The sequence below is a fragment of the Anolis sagrei genome, chromosome 8 (assembly GCF_037176765.1).
Source record: "Anolis sagrei isolate rAnoSag1 chromosome 8, rAnoSag1.mat, whole genome shotgun sequence".
NCBI lineage: Eukaryota > Metazoa > Chordata > Lepidosauria > Squamata > Dactyloidae > Anolis > Anolis sagrei.
In genome coordinates this window covers 28,332,133-28,357,012 of record NC_090028.1, presented here as the reverse complement: position 1 = coordinate 28,357,012, position 24,880 = coordinate 28,332,133, and the positions used below count along the sequence as shown (strand labels likewise).

Genomic DNA, 24,880 nt, shown 5'->3' with positions numbered 1-24,880 from the left:
ATAAATCCCAGCAACTACAACTCCCAAATGACAAAATCAATCCCTCCCAACCCACCAGTATTCAAATTCGGGTGTATTTGTGCCAAATTTGGTCCAGTGAATGAAAATACATTCTGCTTATCAGATATTTGCATTATGATTCATAACAGTAGCAAAATTATAGTCATGAAGTAGCAACAAAAATAATTTTATGATTGGGGGTTCCCACAACATGAGGAACCCCTGTCTTGGATACAACCTGCTGCCTATCATTAAATGTGGGGCAAAGTTGCCTACCTCGCAGGGCTGCTTGCAAGAGTGATGCAAAGGCCATTTCTTGAAAGCTTCTTCTTTTAATGAGATGACTGTCTGGAATGGGGATGGCACGTGTGTGTGTGGTTGATGTGCTTGATAAGGGTCCAAAAAGATGTCATGGGCTCACGCAGGGGAGGAGGACACCTGAGACCAGATAGGAAAAGCCCCTTCGTAAATCAGGGCCTGTTTAATGCACAGGAAGGCTGTGGGCTCCTGCCCGGAGGTCTGTCCCAAGTCTGCTGCCTCCTTCTGGCCCGGCCTTCTTCCTCCAGACCAAGCTCTCCAGCTGCCATTGTTCCAAAGAACCAGGCCTGTTGGTTCTGCTACGTGGGAGTGGAGACGAACCCCGCGGGGCCCTGGCCCAAGGCGTGGCCCAGGACAGAGGTCTCCAGCGGCTTGAAGCCAAGATTGTCCAAAGGAACCCCAAAGGCCACCAGCTTGGCCTCGTAAGTCCGTAGCAAGTCATTGTGCGCCTGCAGGAAGAGGTGAAGGACACACAGTTATAAATACTGAACTCCAGAACCCAGAGTTGAACGGCTCCAAATGGGAGCACCCGGGTGAGGTCTGGAGGTCTAATGAGGCCTGCCAATAGGCCTTTGGAGACAGAAAAGGATCCCTTCTTGTTTCTGTGGCTCTTACCTTGCACACTCTGGCCAGCTCATACTGCAGGTCTTTGATAGCATTGTTTTTGGAATCCAGCACATCCTGGAAAAGAAGATTGTCTTAGACCACATGTGTCCAACTCAAGGCCTATGAGATAAATCTGTTTCTCCAAGACCTTTTATGTGGCCCTCCTTCAGATGGTGGTCTACAACTCCTGTATTCCTCGTCATTAGACATCATGACTAGAGCTGATGAGAGTTGGGACACACGAGCAACTGGAAAGCTACAGTTTATTCTGTTTAATGTATTGTCAAAGGCTTTCATGGCCAGAGTTACTGGGTTGTTGTGAGTTTTCCGGACTGAGGGCCTGGAAAACTCTCTTGACATTTCGCCTGCATCTATGGCAGGCATCCAAGAGGTTTTGAGGTCTGTTGGAAACTAGGAAAGTGGGTTTTATATATCTGTGGAATGTCCAGCATGGGAGAAAGAACTCTTTGTCCGTTTGAATAAGGTGTGAATGTTTCATTTGGCCACCTTAATGGTGTAGCAATTTCAAGGTCTGGCTTCTTACTGCCTGGGGGAATTCTTTGTTGGGAGGTGATTAGCTGGCCCTGATTGTTTCTTATCTAGAATGCCCCTGTTTTTGAGTGTTGTTCTTTATTTACTGTTATGATTTTAGAGTTTTTTAATACTGGTTGCCAGATTTTGTTCATTTTCATGGTTTCTCCCTAATACCAGAAACAATCAGGGCCAGCTAATCACCTTCCAACAAAGGATCCCCCCTCAAGCAGTAAGAATTCAGACTTTGAAACCACTAGGCCATTCAATGCTAAATGAAGGTGGCCAATTGAAACATTCACACCTACCTCAAACAGACAAGAGTTCTTTCTCCCACCCTGGACATTCCACAGATATATAAACTCCATTTTCCAAGTTTCCAAAAGACCTCACAATCTTTGAGGATGCCTGCCACAGATGCAGGCGAAAATATCAGGTGATAATGCATCCAGAACATGGCCATACAGCCCGGAAAACTCACAACAACCCAGTTACTCTGTTTAGTCAGGAATGTGGGTTTTGAATTGAGATAGGATGTTTGACTTTAAAATGTCATTTAGCCTTTTTGCAACCTCAGACCTTCAATTGCTACTGGGTTCCAGTTTCCATTATCCCCAGATAATTCAAAAGGGATGGGAGTTGCCATTCCATAACATCAGGAGGCTCAAACTGGATAAAAACTAAAGATCACTGATCACTATGTTTAAAATATATACCGTATATTCCGTGGTACTAGACGACTGAGGCTATAAGACGACCCTCAACCTTTACATACAAAATAGAGAGTTGGGGATATACTCGCCATTTAATACAACTCCCCAAACCAGCCAGGTGGTTTCTGTCCTCGGGCCTCTGGGCTGCTTCCTGCGCCGCCTCCAGAAGGGCCTCCGGCGCTGCTCATGCTGCTCTCCTTCTTCCTGTCCAGGCCTCGTGTGAAGCGCCTCTTCTCCTGCGAGACAATGTTGTCTTGCGGGAGAAGAGGCGCTTCGCGCGAGGCCTACCCAGGAAGAAGGGGAGCGGCCTGAGCAGTGCGGGAGGCTCTTCTGATCAGGCCGCTCTCCTTCCTGTGCAGGCCTCGCGAGAAGCGCCTCTTCTCCCGCGAGACAACGTTGTCTCGCAGGAGAAGAGATGCGCCTCACGAGGCCTGCACAGGAAGGAGAGCGGCCTGAGCAGTGCGGGAGGCTCTTCTGATCAGGCAGCTCTGTTTCCTCCTGGCCAGGCCTCGCGCGAGCGCCCCTTCTCCTGTGAGACAATGTTGTCTCGCTGGAAAAGAGCCGCTTCTCGCGAGGCCTGACCAGGAAGGAGAGTGGCCTGAGCAGCACTGGAAGCGGCCCAGGGGCCTGGCCACCAACAAAAGAGAGGCTTGGGCCTGAGCAAGGAAGGCAGCCAGGAAGGGAGGAAGGACGGGGAGCCTGCCCGGGAGGCCGCCATGAGCCAAGGCAGCGGAGGAGGAGGAGGAGGAGGAGGGGAGCCCAAGGCCAAGGCAGTCATAGTATGAAATTTTATTATTATTTTAATGTTATACCCGGCATACTAGACGACCCCCAAAATTTTATAAGGTTTTACATGCCTAAAAAATCATCTACTAGCCCGGAATATACGGTATATATTATAGTCGGTCCTCTCTCTGACTCCATGGATTCTCCGTCCATGGATTCAACAGCTCTTTGAAGGCCACGATAATAAGTTTTATGTGGCCCTCAATTAAAATGGTTTGATAGCCCTGAATTAAACTGCAGGTGTTTTTGGACAACAGTCCCCAGCATCCATGGCCAGCAGGGTCAGCAGGCGGTTTTGGGAACTGTGGCCCAAAGAAGGCATGTTTCTAAGCTGTGTCTATCACACTCAGGAGATGAAAGTTCCTTTGGTTCCCAGGGGAAGGGGATATCAGAAGGGCACCAATCCCATCTCTGCTGATGAGGGAATGCTGCCTTTTTTGGTGCCAGACTTCTGGGGGCAAGGGCCAGCAATGGACAGACGGAGGAAGTTCCTTGCAGAGGTACTTTGTCCCTGAGAAGTGGCAGCTGAGCCCTGGAATGCGGAAGCCTCAAGGCAGAGGCAGCTGAAGGAGAGAGGGGCTCCTTTGCCCTGCCCCTCTCGTGTTACTGGCGCCAGAAGGGCTTGGAATGTCTTAGCAGCAGAGACCCTTCCCAGGTCCCCAGAAGCCGAAATTTCCATCCCAAGGAGCCACTGGGACGTCCGCAGTCCCCTTGACCGCTTGGTGGCTGCCCTTGAAGAGGACACCTGGCTCAGTGGGGACGGGGCTGGAGCATGGAAGAGCCCTGAAACAAAGGAGCAGTTACCCCAGGCATGAGCCAACTTCAGCCCTCTTACCAGGTGTTTTGGACTCCAACTCCCACAATTCCTAACAGCCTACTGACCGCTAAAAGTTATTGTGGAAGTTGAAGTCCAAAACACCTGGTAGGAGGGCTGAAGTTGGCCCATGCCTGGGCTAGCCCCATTCCTTCCACTGGCTGGGAGGGGCCGTACATAACTATTATTTATTTACTTACTTACTATTTTTATACCCCGCCCTCTCTCACCCCGAAGGAGACTTACAGTGGCTTACAAGTTATATGTATATACAATATATTATATTATTAGCATAGCACAATACTAGTATTAATGCTACTATATTGTTGCTGGGGGGAGGGGCTCCCCAACTGATGGCACAGCAGATATGGTGGAATTGTGTCTTCCTGGCTTCCCCCACTTCACTCTGGCCCCAAAGCAGAAGTTGGCAAGGGTAAATAAAATCATCTAGATATAGTTTCATGGGGAATGGCCTACCTCCAGCTTGCGGGTGACGACACTGAGGGCGGCAGGGTCCAGGTTGGAAGCGGCCAGGATCTCATTGAGCTGGACCTCCTTCTTCTCCAGGATGTTGGCCAGGCCCAGCAGTTTCCGCTCCAGCAGCAGATTCTTGAAGCCCGTCTTCTGCTGCACCTCGTTGATGGCTTTGGTGAACTTCCGGTACAGCTCATCCCGCTCTTCCTGAACCTATGCAGAGGCAATCGCCAATACACACACAACACAACATACAAAGAGACATATATACAGGTAAAAGAGAGAAGTGAAAGAAACTCATAGAAAGATCCTTTTCTGGACTCCCAACTGGAAGCTGCAGTCCAAAAAGAGGCCTACCAGGCACCTGGGATCACTTTTGTTGTGCATTCCCCTTAATATTATCCTTAACGAGCATTTTAAGCCCGATCTGTCAGAAATATTGAAAATTAACTAGGTATTTTTAATTACAAAAATGTGAGTAAAGCACTGAGTGAGTTAGAAGACCAAAGTCTATTAGAGTCAGTGGGCCAAAGCTAGAGTCATCCTGAGGAGAGTGAGTAGGCCAAGGCCTATTGGAGTCAGTGGGCCAAAGCTAGTGTCGTCCTGAGGAGAGTGAGTAGGCCGAAGCCTATTAGAGTCAGTGGGCCAAAGTTAGTGTTGTCCTGAGGACAGTGGGTAGCTGAAGCCTGTTACAGTCAGTGGGCCAAAGTTAGTATTGTCCTGAGGAGAGTGAGTAGGTCGAAGCCTGTTAAGAGTTAGTGGGTCAAAGCTAGTGTCGTCCTGAGGAGAGTGAGTAGGCCGAAGCCTGTTAGAGTCAGTGGGTCAAAGCTAGTGTCGTCCTGAGGAGAGTGAGTAGGCCGAAGCCTGTTTGAGTCAGTGGGTCAAAGCTAGTGTCGTCCTGAGGAGAGTGAGTTGGCCGAAGCCTGTTTGAGTCAGTGGGTCAAAGCTAGTGTCGTCCTGAGGAGAGTGAGTAGGCTGAAGCCTGTTTGAGTCAGTGGGCCAAAGCTAGTGTCGTCCTGTTAGTGCCAGTGGGCCAAAGCTAGTGTTGTCCTGAGTAGAGTGAGTAGGCCGAAGCCTGTTTGAGTCAGTGGGCCAAAGCTAGTGTCGTCCTGTTAGTGCCAGTGGGCCAAAGCTAGTGTTGTCCTGAGGAGAGTGAGTAAGCCAATGCCCGTTAGTGTTAGTGGGCCGAAGCTCTTGTTATTCTGAGGGGTGTGAGGTAAACCTCAGTGTGTGAGAAGCTTTGGTGAAAGAAGCTCCAGGTTAAAGGCCTTGTATGTAAAGCTGTGTGTAAAGCTACTATGTGAAGGTCCTGTGTAATTTCGGTGTGAGAGGAGGTTCTGTGAGAGTGAAGCTGTTTATCTGCATAAGAAGGAAGCCCAACATGGAAGCAAAGAAGGAAGTATAAAGGACTTTGTGTTGTGGAAACCTTGCTATTTTAAATAGTGCAACTATATTATTTTACTACAAAGACAAGCCTCCTAAGGAAGAAATAACATTGGTATGTGTGTGTTTTTGTTCTTTTTATCACTTTGGGCTACGGGTGCTGGGTCACACTGCTGCTAATACATTACTCTGCTGTGCATTTATGAGGAGGCACTTTTGTTAAAAAGCCCACTTGCCCAACATGATCCCCTTCCATCCTCATCAAGGCATGCCCCTTACAGACAGTCACTGAATGACAGACTGCTAATGAGATTCTGCAATAGCCAAGTACAAATGAGCCCGTCCTCCTAGCAAATCAAGCTCCCACCCCCTGGACACACTTGGAAATCAGGGCAGCCGTGTTCGTCATGCAGCAAAACACAAAAAAGTAGGGATACCTTTTTTTGGGCCAACTCCAAAGCAGAAAAGGACTCCACAAAGCAGTGAATTACATACCAGACAGAGATGTTCTCCTGGAAAGAGCTCCATTCAATGAGTAGAGAACCTTGATAGAAGTATTTTACCCCACCGTGGCCCCAGGCTGACCAAACCCCCATCTTCTTGGGTGCTGAGGTCCACCACAGCCTCATGGGATACCCTTGCTTGTTCCCTACCTTGCTGAACCTCTGCTGCAGAACTTCATGTTCCCACTGCAAGTCCTTCAGCTCCTTCTCGGTGACTTTCAGGCGGGCCCCAATGCTCTGCACAGGGAAGAGAAGGGATTGAGGGCAAGTCCTGGGGCCAAGAAAATCCCACAGAAAGTCCCTTCATGTTCCCAAGAGTCTGAGTGCCACTTAAGAGTTCTTTTCCTTTAAACAGCTGCTCAGGGTGGAGTGGCCAAGTGGGGTCTCCTAAAAAAAACCCCTTAATTCAGGGGACACCAAACTTCTTGGGGGTCCCAAGTGATTTTCTGATGGAAGGTGAAAAACCATTCATTCAAACAGGCTATTAAAGTGGTCTATAAGGATCATTTAAAGAAAAAAAATCTACAAATAAATAAATAATTACCGAGATATATGTCATTACTTGGAAGAACACAAAGGAAATAAATATTATCATTGTTTTGCAGGGGGCAGGGCAGGCATGATCTTTGCGAGCGCTGAACCAAGGGCCCTACCGCCAGCATCCTCTTGTCCTTCTCATAGTGGGCCAGCTTCTTCTGCAGCTCAGCCACTTCGTCTCGTGCTCGCTGCAGGGGCTCCACCAGCCTCTTGTTCTGGAGCATCACTTCTGCCATCTCCTTCTCCAAATGTTCCTCCTTCTTCTTCATCTCCTCCATTTGCTCCTGCATTCCAAGGGAGAATAAAGCTGGGCACCAGGCTTCATCCTCTTCAAGAGCCATCCACCCCAACCCCATTCTGCCATGCAAGAACCCACAGCTGAAAGATGCCCACCAACCTCAGCTTAAAGACCTCCAAAGGGGGAGATGGGGAAAGTTCAACAAATTGTTTGTTTGTTTATTTATTTACTGTATTTGTATACCACCTTTCTCCACCCGTAGGTGACTCAAGGCGGTTAACAGGGTAAAATGCAATGCTTACAATATCATACATACAATAAATAACATAACATATAATAGAAACTAAACATATCAATAAAATATAAATTCATAGTGTCTCCTTGTTAAAAACATTGTCCAGTCTCATTGTTGTGGTTCCATTTTCCTATGTCAGTTACTCTGCATTTGGAAATGCTTGTTCAAAAATCCACATCTTGACTTTTTTCTGGAATGTTAAAAGGGAGGTGGCCGATATATAGGGTGGGTGTTCCACAGCCAAGGGACCACCACTGAGAAGGCTCTGTCTCTTGCTGCCGCCAAACATATTTCTGACGAAGACGGTAACGAGAACAGCGCCTTCCCAGATGATCTTAAGGTTCTAGATGGTACATAAGCGGAGATGTGTTCAGGCATGTAAGTTGGGCCAGAACCGTTTAGGATTTATAGGCTAAAGCCAGCACTTTGAATTGTGTCCGGTAGCAAACTGGCAGCCAGTGGAGCAGGCACAATAGAGGAGTTGTACACTCTCTGAGCACCGCTCCTGTTCGCAATCTGGCTGCCGTTCGTTGGACCATTTGAACCTTCTGGACAGTCTTCAAAGGCAACCCCATGTAGAGCACGTTGCAGTAGTCTATATGGGATGTAACCAGAGTATGGACTACCGTGGCCAAGTCTGACTTCCCAACAGCTGCACATTCATTACCCCAAACAAAGCATTCCTCCCTCCTTCCCTTTTAATGGCCGATATTTGCCCCCATAAGGGCTCCTTTTGTGGACGTTACCTTGAGGGTGTTGATCAAGGCCAGGTTGTTCAGGGTGACGTCATTGTAGTAGTTCTTGATGTCGCTGAAGGCCTTCTCGTGGTTCTTCATTAGGGTGCTGATCTGCCCATTCTTCCGCTCTTCGATCTCGTGGATTTCTGTCTTCCTGCGCAGGTCCAGTTCATCACGCAGCACTCGCATCTTCTTCTCATACTTTGCCTCGATCTCTAGAGAGGCAGCAGCAAAAACAAGTCTAACAGTCTCAGCAAAGAGGGGCTGATGCCATGAAGGGAGCCCCTCCAGAGAGCCTTCTCTTTTGTGGCCCCCAACTCTGGAATGCCTTTCCCCTGGAGCCCTGATATTATTGACACTAATGACGGCTTCGTTCCATTGCCAAGTTAACATGTGGTTTCATATCAAAGTCCTTTGGGGGGAGGGGGGGTTAATGCTTTGGCCAAAATCTGTACATACAGTCTCCAACTTACAAACATCTGAGTTACAAATGACTCCTAGTTAAGAACAGGGATGAGACAACAGGAAGTGAAAAAAATCTACTCCACAGAAGAGAAATTCACTCTTGAAATCTTATTATCATGGAGAAAAGATGTCTCCACTGAAACTTTCTCACCAATCTTTGTTTCCACCACAAACCACATTTTTCAAAATTCTACTCTCAGGGGACAAAAAGTGAAGTGAAATCTTCTGAACAGGGGCACAAATAGCAAAACAAACACCACTGTGTTAACCCTTTCCTATGCTACCCAAAGCTTTTATAGAGAGAGAGAGAGAGAGACAGAGACAGAGAGAGGCTGGAGTTACGCTTTAAAAATGTCCCCGTTTCACTGATAAACAATTCCACTTAATGTTTTATGGAAGGCTTTCATGGCTGGAATCACTGGGTTGCTGTAAGTTTTCTGGGCGGTATGGCTATGTTCCAGAAGCATTCTCTCCTGACATTTTGCCCACATCTATGGCAGGCATCCTCAGAAAACTCACAGCAACCCAAATTCAACTTAAGAACAAATCTGCAGAAACTTTCTTGTTCGTAACTCATGGACTGCCTGTACATGTCAATTCTAAAAAAAATGTTTTAAATTATTTCAGTTATTAATTTTTGGAACAGCTATGAATAGGTTTTTATTTGGTTTAGAGGTTTTAACTGTTTGCTTTTAATAGTTAATATTTAATTCTACTTTGATATTTGTGTATTTTTAGGTTTTAAATTGTATTGTATTGGTTTTAATGTGAACTGCATTTGAGTCTTTTTTTTAAAGTCAAAAAGCAGGATAATAATAATAATAATAAGAAGAAGAAGAAGAAGAAGAAGAAGAAGGTGATGATTCCTTTCTGTCAGAAGTATTTATGTGTTTGATATTGACTTTACCTTTTTTGTTCATGTCAGGAGCGACTTGAAAAACTGCAAGTCGCTTTTGGTGTGAGAGAATTGGCTGTCTGCAGGGACGTTGCCCAGGGGATGCCTGGATGTTTTGATATTTTATTTATTTATTTATTTATTTATTTACGACATTTATATACCACCCTTCTCACCCCAAAGGGGACTCAGAGCAGCTTATAAGATATATAGACATAAAATATATTATATTATTAGCATAGTTCAATATCAGTATTAAACATTACTGTATTGTACTATACCATTATATTGTAATATTATTAGTAATATTACATGTAATATAAATATATAATTATAATATATATAATTTTACCATCCTTGTGGGAGGTTTCTCTCATGTCCCTGCATGGGGAGCTGGAGCTGACAGAGGAAGCTCATCCGCACCCTCCCCGGATTTGAACCTCCGACCTGTTTGCACAAGGGTTTAACCCATTGTGCCACGGGGGGCTTTACCTGAGATCTTGTTATACAGGGTCAGGATAAAACATTTTAATAAATAATAAAAAAGAAAATACCCGTATTTACTGGAGTCTGATGCATTATCAAATCTAATGCACACCTCAATTTTCAAAACCCTGAAACTAAAAAAAGCACTTGCTTACAAAAAGTGCACTTTCTGTAATTTGCTTGTAAAAGGTGCACATTGCCATTGCTACCTGATTAGAATTCTTTCCTTAAAAACAAAAGTGTTAAAATACCAAAGCTTCCAGCAATTCAAAAAGAACCCTTGGGACGTGTCTATGCTGTAGAATGAATCCACTTTAACTGCCTTGGTTCAATGCTATGGGATCATGAGGGCTGCCAAAGAATGCTGATCCCGCACCAAACTACAAATCCCAGCACTGCATAGAATTGAGTCATGACAATTAAAGAGGAGCTCCAGGTGCAGCTCCTGAAGTAGCTTCCCCTTTTGCTTTGGCTCAGCACTAAGATTACTGTATTATGCACATGTAATGCACACCCTAATTTGGGGGAAGTAATTTAGCCAAAAAAGGTGAGCATAAATATGGTGGCGTGCTGGACCTGAAGGCAAGAAGAAGGCCTCCTGGTGCAGACATCTTACTCCAGTCCTACAACTGACCTTTCACTTCTCTCTCAAAGTCATTGCGCAGCCGTGTCGTCTCTTCTTGTTGTTTCTGCAGAGAAGAGGAAGAAGCTGGTTAGGGATGCTTCTTGCAGACATGGGCTCAGAGCTCAAGTGATGAGTCTGATCTGTATGATTCTGGAGAAGGAGTGAGACTTGGTTCCAGGCTCTTCTATCATGGGTCTGGAACCGAAACCCAAGGGCAGCCTGCATTCCGGACGTACCAGGCGCAAGTTCTTCACCACCATCTCATTGGCCAGCTCCTGCTCCTTCAATTCCACCTTCAGGGTGCGCATGTCCTTGCGCAGCTCCATCTCCTGGGTCCGGTGGTCCTTCTGGGCCAGCTTCATGGAGACTGTCCCCTCCGCCTTCAGCTCCGTCAAGTTGTTCTGGTGCTCGTACAGAAGGTGCTTCACCTTCTGTTTATAGACCTGGGGTGACAAAAGAGGCCAGGGTTCAGAACCACAGCTAGGAAAAGGTGTCTCTGAAGATTAGCTAGAATCTAGTCATCTAGCACAGTCATGGGGCAAGAATCCCTAATAGGAAGTTACCTGAACTCTGACTGACACCCATCTGCGAGGGCAAAACTCAACCAAACGTAGGTAGTTCAGTACTGTTCATAAATCCAACATGTGAAATTTGCAACAATGGGGACAAATTTAAACTATTGGGTAGATGAATTCGAGGAATGTTTATATTGTACATACATCTGGCCTGCCCTCTGTGGCTGATTTCATAATGCTATTTTATATTGTTGATTTTATTTGTTATTTCATATTTTGTTATGATGTATTTTTTTTGTTATTTTGTGTTTAATTATGTTGTATTATTTTGTCTTCCCATAATTGTGTATTTAGTATGTGTACAATACATTAGTGTAGGTATCTGTTGGGTTAGTGTGTGATTTTTTAGACTTAGTCTGCAAGATAATAATAATAATAATAATAATAATAATAATAATAATAATAATGTATTTGTTACCTGCCTGTTCTAACGGCTTGAGTCAGGGCACAACACAGTCAAAACGCATCAACAAAAATGCATTCAACAAAATACATATATCAACATACACAATTATAAAAAGCATACACCAGAACACGTGATACAAGGACCAAGATACAGTGGCAATAGAATGCAAACTCAAAACTTATGGTTCAAAGTTGATTAGGTTGCCGGAAAAGTGGGATGCAATAATAGAGTGATGATTATGATGATTATGATGATGATTATGATGATGATTTTATTACCCGCCTCTCTCTGCAGCTCGAGGAGGGGTATAACATTGTTAAAACGAGAGATAAAACAGTTGAACATACACAAAGATATACAGAGTTAAAATACAAGTTAAAATCCACTAATAAAATGCAGACTAAAATCCACAAATTAAAATTGACTGGGTAGATTTAGTATTATATACTATGAAAATATGCTCTCTTTATATTGTCTTTCTTTCTTTCTTTCTTTCTTTCTTTAGTTTTGATAAAAATTAGGGGTTTTTTTTATAAAAGGAAAGAGTGAACAGAAGAGTGTAGTGTGAGGAGGAGCTGAGAACCTCCCTTGATCCTCACCTTGATCTCGACTTGGTGACGCTCCTCGGCCTCCTCCATTTCCCGATCCTTGTTACGCAGTTCGGCCTTCTTCTCGTCCAGCTGCCGCCGCGTGATTTCCCAGAAGGTGTGGATCTTGTCCCGTTCCAGCTGGAAGTAGTTGCGCTCCTCTCTCTCACGGTCCAGCTCCTCCCGGATCCTCCCCATGTGCTCCTCCAGCTGCAGGATCAAACAAAAAGGGGTTAGTCCATGGCAGGGATGGGGCAGATAGGCCATTGACACCATCACCTCCCGTGTGCTTTGCCTGACACACAAGCTGATGCTATAGGCAAATATGTTTGGAATGAATTAGTGGATGGGATGAAAAGTAGAAGTATGATTATATAGCATTCATTAAAGTAGTTATTGCACTCCAGAACACGAAATAGCCCCTCACCACACATTGAGTGAAGGAACAATCCTTTTTATTAAAGCTTAGCAAAAAAGCCAGTAGAAAGAAATGCTTGTAACGACAGATAAGATTCCAAAAAGCAATAAGGCATTCAAAAGTAGCCAGATAAAACAATGTCCAAAATGTAGCAATCAAAAGTAATATCCAAAAAGCATGAGAATATAATCAAACAACCAGGAATCAAACAAGAAGCAAGAACAGACTAGACACTGCTTGTCACCTGGAAAAGGCTGGAAGAATCCATGAAGACGAGACCACTTGAGCGGGAATTGCATTGGTTTCCAAACGATACCTGATCTGACAAGATTTTCTACAGACACACTTTAAAACCCAAAAACTGGTTTTGTTTTCCACCAGACTTTGACTTTAATTGACGAATTCTTTCAGATCTATGTAAACATTAGGCCTCTTGTCGACTGTGGCTAATCTCTAGCCACCAACTCTGCTTATCTGACTCTTCATTAACTTTCCCAGGTGCCAGACTGTTTTCCAAACTAGAATCTGAAGAGCTCACAGCCGGAGGGAGTAACCCTTCCTCCCAAGGCCTAACAGAAACATTCACATGAGAATCTGCCCTTTGCACCAAAGCCTCTCTGTCAGTGTCTGCATGAACCTTATTGACCAAAGTGTCTCCATCTTGCACCTCAGAATCAGCCCCAGCATCCCCCACATCAGAAGCAACAGGGGACTGATTTCCCTCCTCATTACCCACATCAGACACAGAAACATCAGGAAACTGAAACACACTCACAGGCTCAGGCTCAATGGGTTCAATCACAGGCTGAGTCCCAACAGTAGTGTTTCCCAAAGGTGTTTTGAACTTCATCTTCCAGAAGTCTCAGCCGTCTTTGGCCAATGTTCAGGAATTCTGGGAGCTGAAGTCCAAAATACCTGAAAAACTAGACTGTGGAAAACACTGATCTAAAGGGAGTAGGATGATAGATGTCTAATATTGCACTCCAAGGCTGGGAATCACCTCTGTACTTAACACACAATCCAGTTCAAGATAAAATAGCAAAGCAGTTTATTGAAGAATATACTAAAAAAGCAATCCAGCAAAGTAGTGTAAAAACCAATGTCTAAAAACAGGAATAATCCTCAGAGTTCAGAGTACATGAAATGCATCAAAAACCAGGAATATAAAGGCACGTAAAGTCCAAACATTCAACACAAGAACAGTCCGCAGGAATGTGAAACATGGAATCAGGAAGCGTGAACAGAAAGAAACCTGAAACTCAAAATCCCTCGGAAGACTTGACTTGGCTCCAAAATCAACATTGTCGGGACTGAGGGAATATTCTGCTGGCCATTCTAATATAGACTGAAACCCCCTTCCAAAACTGATAAGGACTTCTTCCTTAATAGGCGAGCTGACCTTTGCACTGCTTCGTGAGATATCATATGTTGACGGAACATTAATGTTCTATCTATATGTTGCTCATTAGCTTGTCTACTTGGAGTTGTCTCTTCCTCCCTGAACTTATTTCTGCCTCCCCTTGCATCTCTAGGGAACTGCCTTTCCGGAATGTAGGACAGAGAGCTCTCATTCTCAGGGCTTAAAATCTCCTGATTCTCTTGCTCACCTGCAGGCTCAGAAACCCCACTCAGGCTACCTAACAGGTCCAGAATCCCCAGTGAGATCAGATACAGGCATAATCAAAGGCTGGACTATAACAGCTAAAGATCAGCAGACAGTAAGTGTGAGATGTTTTATAATAAGTACAATAACAACAACAACACTAGGTAAAGGTTTTCTCCTGACTTGAAGTCCAGTCTTGTCCGACTCTGGGGGTTGGTGCTCATCTCCATTTCTAAGCCAAACAGCCGGCATTGTCCATAGACACCTCCAGGGTCATGTGGCTGGCTTGACTGCATGGAGCGCTGTTATCTTCCTGCTGGAGCGGTACCTATTGATCTACTCACATTTGCATGTTTTCAAACTGCTAGGTTGGCAGAAGCTGGAACTAACAGTGGGAGCTCATCCCCAGATTCGAACCTGCAACCTTTTAGTAAGCAAGTTTAGAAGCTCAGCGGTTTAACCCACTGCACCACAGCAATACTATGTAACACTATTTTTGTTCCTGGGTTATAAATGTAATTTTCTTATTGGTTATAGCATAAGAACATAGAAAAGGTTTATTAAACTGAAAAAAACTTTTATTTTTGTAGGACACCCTGTAGCACATTTTGCTCTAGTTTTTCAGTTAATATCTGATAGGGTCTCAAACAATTCAACATAGTTTGTGGCAGCCATAAAACCGAAGTTTCTAGAGCAGAACAACTACTTTCAAAGTAAGTACTGCAGAGTTAAATAGGAAATAACACTTTCAAGCCAGGAACAGAAAATTTTCAAATTTTGTTACATAGTATAATAATCATTCATTTATGGCCTTCCTCTCCTTGTAGCTCATAGAGGAGTGCAACATAGTTAAAACAGTGAGCAAAGCACTGTTAAAATACACAACAAGTACATGCAGGTAAAATACGGCCCAAAACTTATTGTTAAAATGCACAAGTTTAAACTGACTGGGTAGGCCAGGTTTTGTAGATTTGTGATTAATATGAGCATATTAGTGAAGAGAGATTTAGATTTAGTGGTAGCTTAAGTGTATTGAGTTATGCAAACCTTTCTTGGTATTGCTTTTTTGCCCTCTTTCATTTCTGAAAAATGTAGTCAAGAAAAGAAAAGAAAGGGAGCACTGAAGACCTTGCCCTCTTTTCCGGCTGCTGACCTGTTCCTTGGTCATTCCTTCGGGCGGAAGGACGTCCACCAGGGCCTTTCCTTTCCCTTTGCCCTTCTTGCCACCTTTCTTCTCTGCTTTCTTTTTCGGTGCCTGAAAAAAAAAGGGAAGGGGGAGAGAAAATGATGGAAAAAGGGAAAGACTGTGTCTTAGGCCTGGAGAGAGGCAATATGGCCCCATCCAGATACCCCTCAGGATGGATCTACACTGCTATATAATCCAGTTTCCGAATCCAGGTTATCTACTTTGAACTGGAGTATCTGGCAGTGTAGACCAGGCATGGGCAAACATTAGCCCTCTTCCGGATGTTTTGGATTTCCAACTCTCACAATTCCTATCAGCTGTTAGGAACTGTGGGAGTTGAAGTCCAAAACACCCGGATGGCTGAAGTTGGCCCACGCCTAATCTAAAGGGAGCAGGATAATCTATTTATATTCTATGTATATAATAAAAGTGAACGTTATGTATGTGGCGATGTATGTTTGCGGCAGCTTTCCAATTGGTTCCCACTTCCACAACACTGTGATCCCCATGAAAGACGGACCTGGACCAAACTTGGCACACAGACCCCCCCTCCCCATGACCCACTTTACATCCTGGTAATGTTTGGAGGAGGATGCACCATGGACGATGGGATTTGGAGTACCTTCAACTGCTTTGGCTTCCACAGACCTCCAATGACGGACCCGGACCAAACTTGGGATACAGACTCCCTGGGCCCTTCAAGACAGGCCCTATAACCCAGAAGCATTCTCTCCTGACATTTCATCCACATCTATGGCAGTTATATAACCTGGATTATATGAGTCCTCACTGCCAGATAAGCAGAAAACCTGAGATTGGATCCTGTAATATAGGGCCTGTCTGGAAGGGCCCCCCATGACCCATTTTACAGCCTGATGAAGTTTGGGGAGGATGGACCATGGATGATGGGATTTGCAGTACCTTCACCCGCATCCAGAGACTACCGCAAACCCCATCAGCCATGGATCTGGACCAAACTTGGCACACAGATACCCGATGACCCACTTTAAGTCTTTGTGGTGCTTTTTGGGGGAAGGACCTGGATGATGGGAGTTGCAGTTCCTTCACCTACATCCAGAGGCTGCTGCAGACCCCATCAGCCATGGACCTGGACTAATTTTGGCAAAGAGACCTCCTCATGAGACTTTATGTCCTGCTGAGGTTTGGGGGAGATGGTCCATGGACAATGGGATTTGCAGTTCCTTTACCCTCATCCAAAGAGTACTGCTAACCCCATCCAAAGACAACTGATAACTCCGTTAACCTGCTAATTTCTAATTGGTCCATTTATAACATCCAAAAACAAACCATGTCTTTTTCAAGTAACTCAGGTACCCAAGCTAGTAAGAGATAAAAATCAACAGACAATGAGTATGAGTTCATAGAATTGTTCCTGTAGTTGTGTGTTCAGTCTGTGTACATTAGTGTAGGTATGTTTTGGGGTAGTGTGCAATTTTTTTTTTTAGATTTAGTCTGCAATATTAAAAAATAGTAACAATAACAAAATAATAATAATAATACATTGTACCTGTTACCTACCTCTCCCAATGGCTTGAGGCAGGGTACAACACAGTCAAAACACATTAATGAGTGTAAGCTTCACAGAATTGTTCCTGTAGTTGCTTGTTTAGTATATGTACAGATGTATCTGTTGGGTTAGTGCAGGCATGCGCAAACTTTGACCCTCCAGGTGTTTTGGACTTCAACTCCCACAATTCCTAACAGCCTACCGCTGTTAGAATTGTGGGAGTTGAAGTACAAAACACCTTTAGGGCCAAAGTTTGCCCACACCTGGATTAGTGTGCGAATATTTTTAGATTTAGCCTGCAAGATTTAAAATAATAAAATAACAATAATAAAAAGTCAAAATACATCAACAAAAACGCATACAACAAAATACATATATCAAAATCCGCCAAAACATATGGTATAAGGACCAAGATACAATGGCAAGAGAATGCAAACCCCAAAATTCATGGTCCAAAGTTGACTAGGTTGCCGGAAAAGGGTTTTTTTTCCCATGTCAGGAGCAAGTTGAGAAACTGCAAGTCGCTTTTAGTGTAAGAATTGGCTGCCTGCAAGGACATTACCCAGGGGACGCCTGGATGTTTGGTGGGAGGCATCCTTGTGGGAGGCATCTCTCATGTCCCCGCATGGGGAGCTGGAGCTGACAGAGGGAGCTCAACCCGCTCTTCCCAGATTTGAACCGTTGACCTCTTGGTCAGCAGTCCTGCCAGCACAGGGGTTTAACCCATTGCGCTATCAGGAGCTCCATCCACCAGAAAAGATGGGATGTCATAAGAATGATAATAATAAATATTATTATTTTATTACCCGCCTCTCCTTGCAGTTACAACACTGTTAAAAACAAATTGGGATATTATATAATACTAATAGTATATTGTACTGGTAGTGTATGATATACATTGTGGTTTGATAATATAGTACAATATAATAATATACAATAATATGATAAGTGTATAGTATATATTACATATAATATTAGTAGCAATATTGCAGTATAATGTGTTATTATTTTTGATGTAGATGTGGATTTGTTTTTGGGATTTGGGGAGTTGGTTAGTTTTGTCTTTATTCAGCTTCTCATGGCATTGAACGTTTGCCGATATCTGTTGTAAACCACTCTGAGTCCCCTCGGGGAGATAGGGAAGGATATAAATAAAGCTTTATTATTATTATTATATTCTTTTTTCTTTTCTTTTTAGGCAGCAGTTCCCAGAATCCATCAAGTCCATCTTTGTTGTATTATATCTCTTTGGATGACAAATCCCAAAACTGTTTGTCTACACTGAAAAATTAATGCGGTTTAACCCCACTTGAAAGGCCACAGTTCAGTGCTATGGTTCCTGGGAGTCATAGACCCCTTCTACGCTGCCATATAAAATCCAGATTATCTTATTTGAACTGGATTATATGGCAACATAGATTTATATAATCCAGTTCAAAGCAGATAATGTGGATTGCCTGCTTTGATCATCTGGATTCTATGGCAGTGTAGATACATAAAATCCAGTTCAAAAGAGATTATGTGGATTGTCTGCTTTGATAATCTGGATTCTATGGGAGTGTAGCTGCATATAATCCAATTCAAAGCAGGTATTGTGGATTGTCTGCTTTGATAATCTAGATTCTATGGCAGTGTAGATTCATACAATCCAGTTCAAAGCAAATAATGTGGATTTTCTGCTTTGATAATCTGGATTCTATGGCAGTGTAGAAAGGGTCGAAGTTTCACAAGGCCTTCTCTGCCCAAAGATTGCAAACTACAACTCCAATGACTCCATAGCATGGAGCTAAAGACGCTGAAGTGGAATCAATCCGCATTAATTTGACAGTGTGGCTTCCCCTGTTCTCTCAACCCTCAAACCACGACATAGCCACTCTCTCAGCTACTAAGGTGGGCCATATACACAACCTACATCATCATCATCATCATCATCATCACAACTCTCTCCCTCCCACTGGACAGACTCACCATGGTGACGGCTTCAGTGTCTCTCTAGAAGACTAGGCCCAGAGTCTTCTGGTTGCCAAGCAACCGTAGCCCAAATCTCGCGAGAGCCTCGGCTCCGCCCTTGGCCAAGAAGCCGCGCCCCTAGCAACGAGGCCCCGCCCCTAGTTACAGGGAGAAGGAGGGTGTTTTTTTTCACCCTTTGGCTCTTCATCTGATACCAATTGGCTCCTACAATGGACACAAGCTTTGATTCATGCCCAAAAAACTATTTAAAATATTATATGCAGAATTTCCTTATATTATAATAATGATATTATTGTTTTACATAAGATAATATTATTCTATATAATATTATAATATATATTATTATGGTATTGTATATTATTACATATAATAATATTACATTTTGGATATAATCCATTAAAATATAAGCATGCTCATAATATATTATAATACTTTATAAGTATGATTATATTTTAACTGATTTCATATATTATATATATTATATTATTATATATTATAATATATAATAGCATACATAATAATATATAATGTAGTCATAGAATCATAGAATCAAAGAGTTGGAAGAGACCTCATGGGCCATCCAGTCCAACCCCTTTCTACCAAGAAGCAGGAATATTGCATTCAAATCACCCCTGACAGATGGCCATCCAGCCTCTGTTTAAAAGCTTCCAAAGAAGGAGCCTCCACCACACTCCGGGGCAGAGAGTTCCACTGCTGAACGGCTCTCACAGTCAGGAAGTTCTTCCTCATGTTCAGGTGGAATCTCCTCTCTTGTAGTTTGAAGCCATTGTTTTGCGTCCTAGTCTCCAGGGAAGCAGAAAACAAGCTTGCTCCCTCCTCCCTGTGGCTTCCTCTCACGTATTTATACATGGCTATCATATCCCCTCTCAGCCTTCTCTTCTTCAGGCTAAACATGCCCAGCTCCTTAAGCCGCTCCTCATAGGGCTTGTTCTCCAGATCTTTTATCATTTTAGTCGCTCTCCCCTGGACACATTCCAGCTTGTCAATATCTCTCTTCAATTGTGGGCCCAGAATTGGACACAATATTCCAGGTGTGGTCTAACCAAAGCGGAATAGAGGGGTAGCATGACTTCCCTAGATCTAGACACTATGCTCCTATTGATGCAGGCCAAAATCCCATTGGCTTTTTTTGCCGCCACATCACATTGTTGGCTCATGTTTAACTTGTTGTCCACGAGGACTCCAAGATCTTTTTCACACGTATTGCTCTCAAGCCAGGCATCATCCCCCATTCTGTATCTTTGCATTTCGTTTTTCCTGCCAAAGTGGAGTATCTTTCTAATTTATGCAGTAATGTAGTTTTTTTTTACTAATTTATGCAATGCTTTTGATACGAAATAAACAAAAAATAATATCATATATAATAACAATATATTATATATCTAATAATTTTATATTATTATATATTATAATATCACATAATATATGTAATCAATTGTAATAAAGTATTATAAAGTATGAAACAACTGCATTTCATAGTGAGCACCTTGGTCTCCCTACAGATGTCCCAATCCTGAAACACTCTCTGCTTCATTTGGAAAAATGCTGCACTTGCAGAGCTCAGGTGGTGTTGTATTTCAGGGTCAGTGTTGACTTTTGTGGAGAGGTGGCGGCCAAGGTAATGTTACACCATTAAGCTGTATTTCTGGCATTGCAGAGGGATTGGCAGGTAACTGCTGGAAGAGCACTTTGGTTTTCTCGATGTTCAATGAAGAAATCCAACACTTTGCAGATATCCATGATGTTGTTGTTGTTCATTCGTTCAGTCGTCTCTGACGCTTCGTGACCTCAAGGACCAGCCCACACCAGAGCTCCCTGTTGGCCATCACTGCCCCCAGCTCCTTCAAGGTCAGTCCAGTCACTTCAAGGATGCCATCCATCCATCTTGCCCTTGGTCGGCCCCTCTTCCTTTTGCCTTCCACTTTCCCCAGCATAATTGTCTTCTCCAGGCTTTGCTGTCTCCTCATGATGTGACCAAAGTACTTCAACTTTGTCTCTAGTCTCCTTCCCTCCAGTGAGCAGCCGGGCTTTATTTCCTGGAGGATGGACTGGTTGGATCTTCTCGCAGTCCAAGGCACTCTCAGAACTTTCCTCCAGCACCTCAGTTCAAAAGCATCTATCTTCCTTCGCCCAGCCTTCCCTAAAGTCCAGCTCTCACATCCGTAGGTTACTACAGGGAATACCATGGCTTTGACTAGGCGGATCTTTGTTGCCAGTCTGATGTCTCTACTCTTCACTATTTTATCGAGACTGGACATTGCTCTCCTCCCAAGAAGTAAGCGTCTTCTGATTTCCTGGCCACAGTCTGCATCTGCAGTTATCTTTGCACCTAGAAATACAAAGTCTGTCACGGCCTCCACGATTTCTTCCTCTATTTTCCAGTTGTCAATCATTCTTGTTGCCATAATCTTGGTTTTTTTGACGTTTAGCTGCAACCCAGCTTATGCGCTTTCTTCTTTCACCTTGATTAGAAGGCTCCTCAGCTCCTCCTCGCTTTCGGCCATCAGAGTGGTGTCATCTGCATATCTGAGGTTGTTAATGTTTCTTCCAGCAATTTTCACCCCAGCTTTGCATTCATCAAGCCCCGCACATTGCATGATGTGTTCTGCATACATTGCATGATGTGTTCTGCAAAAAGATTGGGTGAGAGTATGCAGCCTGGCCGTACGCCTTTCCCAATCTTGAACCAGTCTGTTGTTCCGTGGTCAGTTCTTACTGTTGCTACTTGGTCCTTGTACAGATTCCTTGTACAGATATCCATGATGCTCAGGGATTTTTTTAAAGCCACAAAGGTAATTACAGACCAAGAAATCATGGCATACACCCTCCTACACTCATCAGATGGAACCAAACTTCTGAAGGACAAAAAATCAATTGCACTACGTTAGAAAGAGCACTACCACAACCTCCTGATTTGTTCTCTCACAAATCCCACAACAACTAACCAGGGATGAGCTTGCAGCCCTGCCTGGTTTGGAGGAAGTCAGCAACGTCCAGCCAACAAAAACATAACATAGCCAGTGGACCTGATGGGATCCCTGCTGAGATCTTTAAAGAGGGTGTACCTGAGCTAATACAACAAATCCACCAGTTCATTGAAAACATGTGGATGACTAAGAAAATCCAAGAAGACTTCAAGGATGTCACCATCATCACCCTTTTCAAAAAAGGGGAAACAACAGATGCATCTCCCTTCTGACCTCCAGTGGGAAAATCCTTGCAAGAATCTTTGGAAACCACCTTTTACCTGGGAAGACACCCTACCAGAATCTCAGAATGGCTTCCGACCCTCCAGAGGAACAGTAGACATGATCTTCACTGGACGACAGCTCCAAGAAAATTATTATATAATATATAATATTATAATATTTACTTAGTTATGCAATCCCTTGTAGCCCGAGGATGATGGTCCTTCTAGTGTAGTGTCTTGGTGGTGGGTCTATAGGTGGCTTTGGAGACCTATTCTTGTTTGCATGTTCTCCTGCAGTGAGGACATTGGTTTCCAGGCAGAAGGTGGTCCCAGTCTGGGTTGGCTTGACATGCCTTACTCTTGTCACCTTTCTCCCTTTCGCCCTCCATTCGTGCCTTTGAATTCTGCAGCACTGCTGGTCACAGCTGATCTCCAGTTAGAGTGCTCAATAATGATTATAATTATATAATATATAATTATATATATAATATATATATTTATAATATATGTAATAAAGTACAATAAATGACTATGTTCTAGAAGCATTATCTCCTGATGTTTCGCCTCCATCTATGGCAAGCATTTTCAGAGGTTGTGAGGTCTCACAAACTCTGAGGATGCTTGCAATAGATGCAGGCAAAACGTCAGGAGAGAATGCCTCTAGAACATGGCCACATAGCCTAAAAAAACCTACAACAACCCAGCAAAGATACATATTTCAAAATCCTCCAAAGTCCCAAATGTGAACAGAAATAAACATATTAAAAACATTTCAGATGAAAGAGCCTCAACCTACACTATACTGAAAATTTAGTTGTGAGAAAAAACCTAATTGTACAGAATGGAGTCATTTTTTTAAATGTTGAGGCAAACCAAATTCCTATAATACCAGCATTAAAATACATTATTAAAAGGCAATATTTTTAATCTATTTTATATTAATCCCATTTTTTATCTTCATAAAGGGACTCATTTGAGACCTATAAAACCAGGGCAAAACAAAACAGTCAAAATAACAACAATGGTACACAACAGTGGGCCCCATGTCAGTGAAATGGGGAATCCAGTCCCAGTTTTACCTCATACCTTCAAGGAGCTTTCCAAGGTCCTGAGCCTCTAGCAGCCATTCAGCACCTTAGAAGACTCCTTTGAAGTCCAAAGTAAAACCCGGAGTGGATTTCTTTCCTATTGGCTTTGTAAAATATACAAATAGAGTCTCCTTGTGGAGAGAAAAAGTGAGGTATAATAATAATAATAATAATTATAATTATAATTATAATTATAATTATAATTATTATTATTGGAAGTTTTGGAACACAATGCACCAGACATCACGATTGTGGAAAAGAAAAAAGTTTGGATGATTGATGTCGCCATACCAGGTGACAGTCGCATTGAGGAAAAACAACAGGAAAAATGCAGCCGCTATCAGGACCTCAAAATCGAACTGCAAAGCCTCTGGCATCAACCAGTACAGGTGGTCCCAATGGTCATTGGTGCACTGAGTGCCATGGCAAAAGACGTCAGCCAGCATTTGGAAACAATAAACATTGACAAAATCTCTCTGTCAACTGCAAAAGGCCACCTGACTTGGATCTGCACACATCATTCGAAAATACATCACACAGTCCTAGACGCTTGGGAAGTGTTCAACTTGTGATTTTGTGATACGAAATCCAGCATAGAGATCTCGTTTGCTGTGACATACTGTGTATTTGTGTCAGTAAAATAATAATAATAATATAAATATACAAATAGGAGTTTCCTTGTGGGGAGAAAAAGTGAGGTATAAATAATAATAATAATAATAATTATTATTATTATTTGAAACACAACAAGATGAGTCCACAGCAGACACTCTGCTGGCTGTTGTATTGGATCACACGTTGGACACTTCCCAAGTGTCTAGGACTGTGTGATCTATCGGCAAATAATGCGTGCAGATCCCAGTAAGGTGGCCTTCTGCAGCTGGCAGGTGGTAATTTTGTCAGCATCAATTGTGTTTAAGTGCAGGCCAAGGTCTTTAGGCACTGCACCCAGTATGCTGATCACCACTGGGAACACCTTTTCTGGTTTGTGCCAGAGTCTTTGCAGTTTGTTCTTTCAATCCTCATATCGTGTCAGCTTTTCCAGTTGTTTCTCTTCAATCCTGCTGTCACCTGGGATTGCGACATCGACAATCCATACTTTGTTTTGTAACACGATTGTGAGGACAGGAGTCTTGTGCTCCAAACTCTGTCTGAATCCGGAAGTCCCAGAGGAGTTTGGCGTGTTCATTTTCTGTAACTTTTTCCGGCTTGTGATCCCACCAGTTAGTTGTCACAGGCAGATGGTATTTGTGGCACAAGTTCCAATGAATCATCTGAGCAACGGTGTTATGCCTCTGCCTTGTAGTCTGCCTGCACAATCTTATTATATTATTATTATTATTATTGTTGTTGTTGTTGTTGTATTGTTGTTGTTGTTGTTGTATTGTCGAAGGCTTTCATGGCTGGAATCACTCAGTTCTTGTGGGTTTTTTCGGGCTATATGGCCATGTTCTAGAGGCATTTCTCCTGACATTTCGCCTGCATCTATGGCAAGCATCCTCAGAGGTAATGAGGTCTGTTGGAACTGGGAAAAAATGGGTTTATATATCTGTGGAATGACCAGGGTGAGACAAAGGGCTTTTGTAAGTTGGGCTAGATGTGAATCTTTCACCTGACCACCTTGATTAGCATACAATGGGCTGACTGTGCCTGGAGCAAACTCTTCTTGAAAGGTGATTAGATGTCCCTGCCTGTTTTTCTCTCTGCTGTTTTTGCTGTTGCAATTTTAGAATTTTTTAATACTGGTATCCAGATTTTGTTCATTTTCATGGTTTCTTCCTTTCTGTTGAAATTGTCCCCATGTTTGTGGATTTCAATGGTTTCTCTGTGTAGTCTGACATGGTGGTTGTGAGAGTGGTCCAGCATTTCTGTGTTCTCAAATAAAATGCTGTGTCCAGGCT

At 43.3% G+C, this 24,880-nt stretch overlaps 1 protein-coding gene across 2 annotated transcripts; it reads right to left on the bottom strand.

The window, feature by feature from the left end:
- Positions 1–449: 449 nt before the first annotated feature.
- Positions 450–18,764, bottom strand: GAS8 (growth arrest specific 8). 2 transcript variants are annotated; one of them, XM_060788063.2, is made up of 11 exons: positions 18,678–18,764; positions 15,149–15,250; positions 11,987–12,184; positions 10,643–10,849; positions 10,416–10,470; positions 7,945–8,150; positions 6,782–6,949; positions 6,279–6,365; positions 4,246–4,455; positions 934–999; positions 450–767 (listed from the first exon to the last, which is right to left on the bottom strand). In XM_060788063.2, the coding sequence occupies exons 1-11, from the start codon at positions 18,678–18,680 to the stop codon at positions 618–620; spliced, it is 1,452 nt and encodes a 483-aa protein (XP_060644046.2). In that variant the 5' UTR covers positions 18,681–18,764; the 3' UTR covers positions 450–617. The 2 variants fall into 2 exon arrangements, with proteins under 2 accessions (XP_060644046.2, XP_060644047.2); XM_060788064.2 differs by lacking the exon at positions 18,678–18,764 and having other exon boundaries at positions 15,124–15,204.
- Between the last annotated feature and the right edge of the window lie 6,116 nt (positions 18,765–24,880).

Excerpts from the sequence above, each read along its gene's own strand:
- GAS8 (XM_060788063.2), bottom strand. Across the intron at positions 12,185-15,148 it reads AAGGAATGACCAAGGAACAG|CTGGAGGAGCACATGGGGAG; the intron begins GTCAGCAGCCGG and ends TTGATCCTGCAG. Across the intron at positions 6,950-7,944 it reads CCTTGATCAACACCCTCAAG|GAGCAAATGGAGGAGATGAA; the intron begins GTAACGTCCACA and ends CTTGGAATGCAG.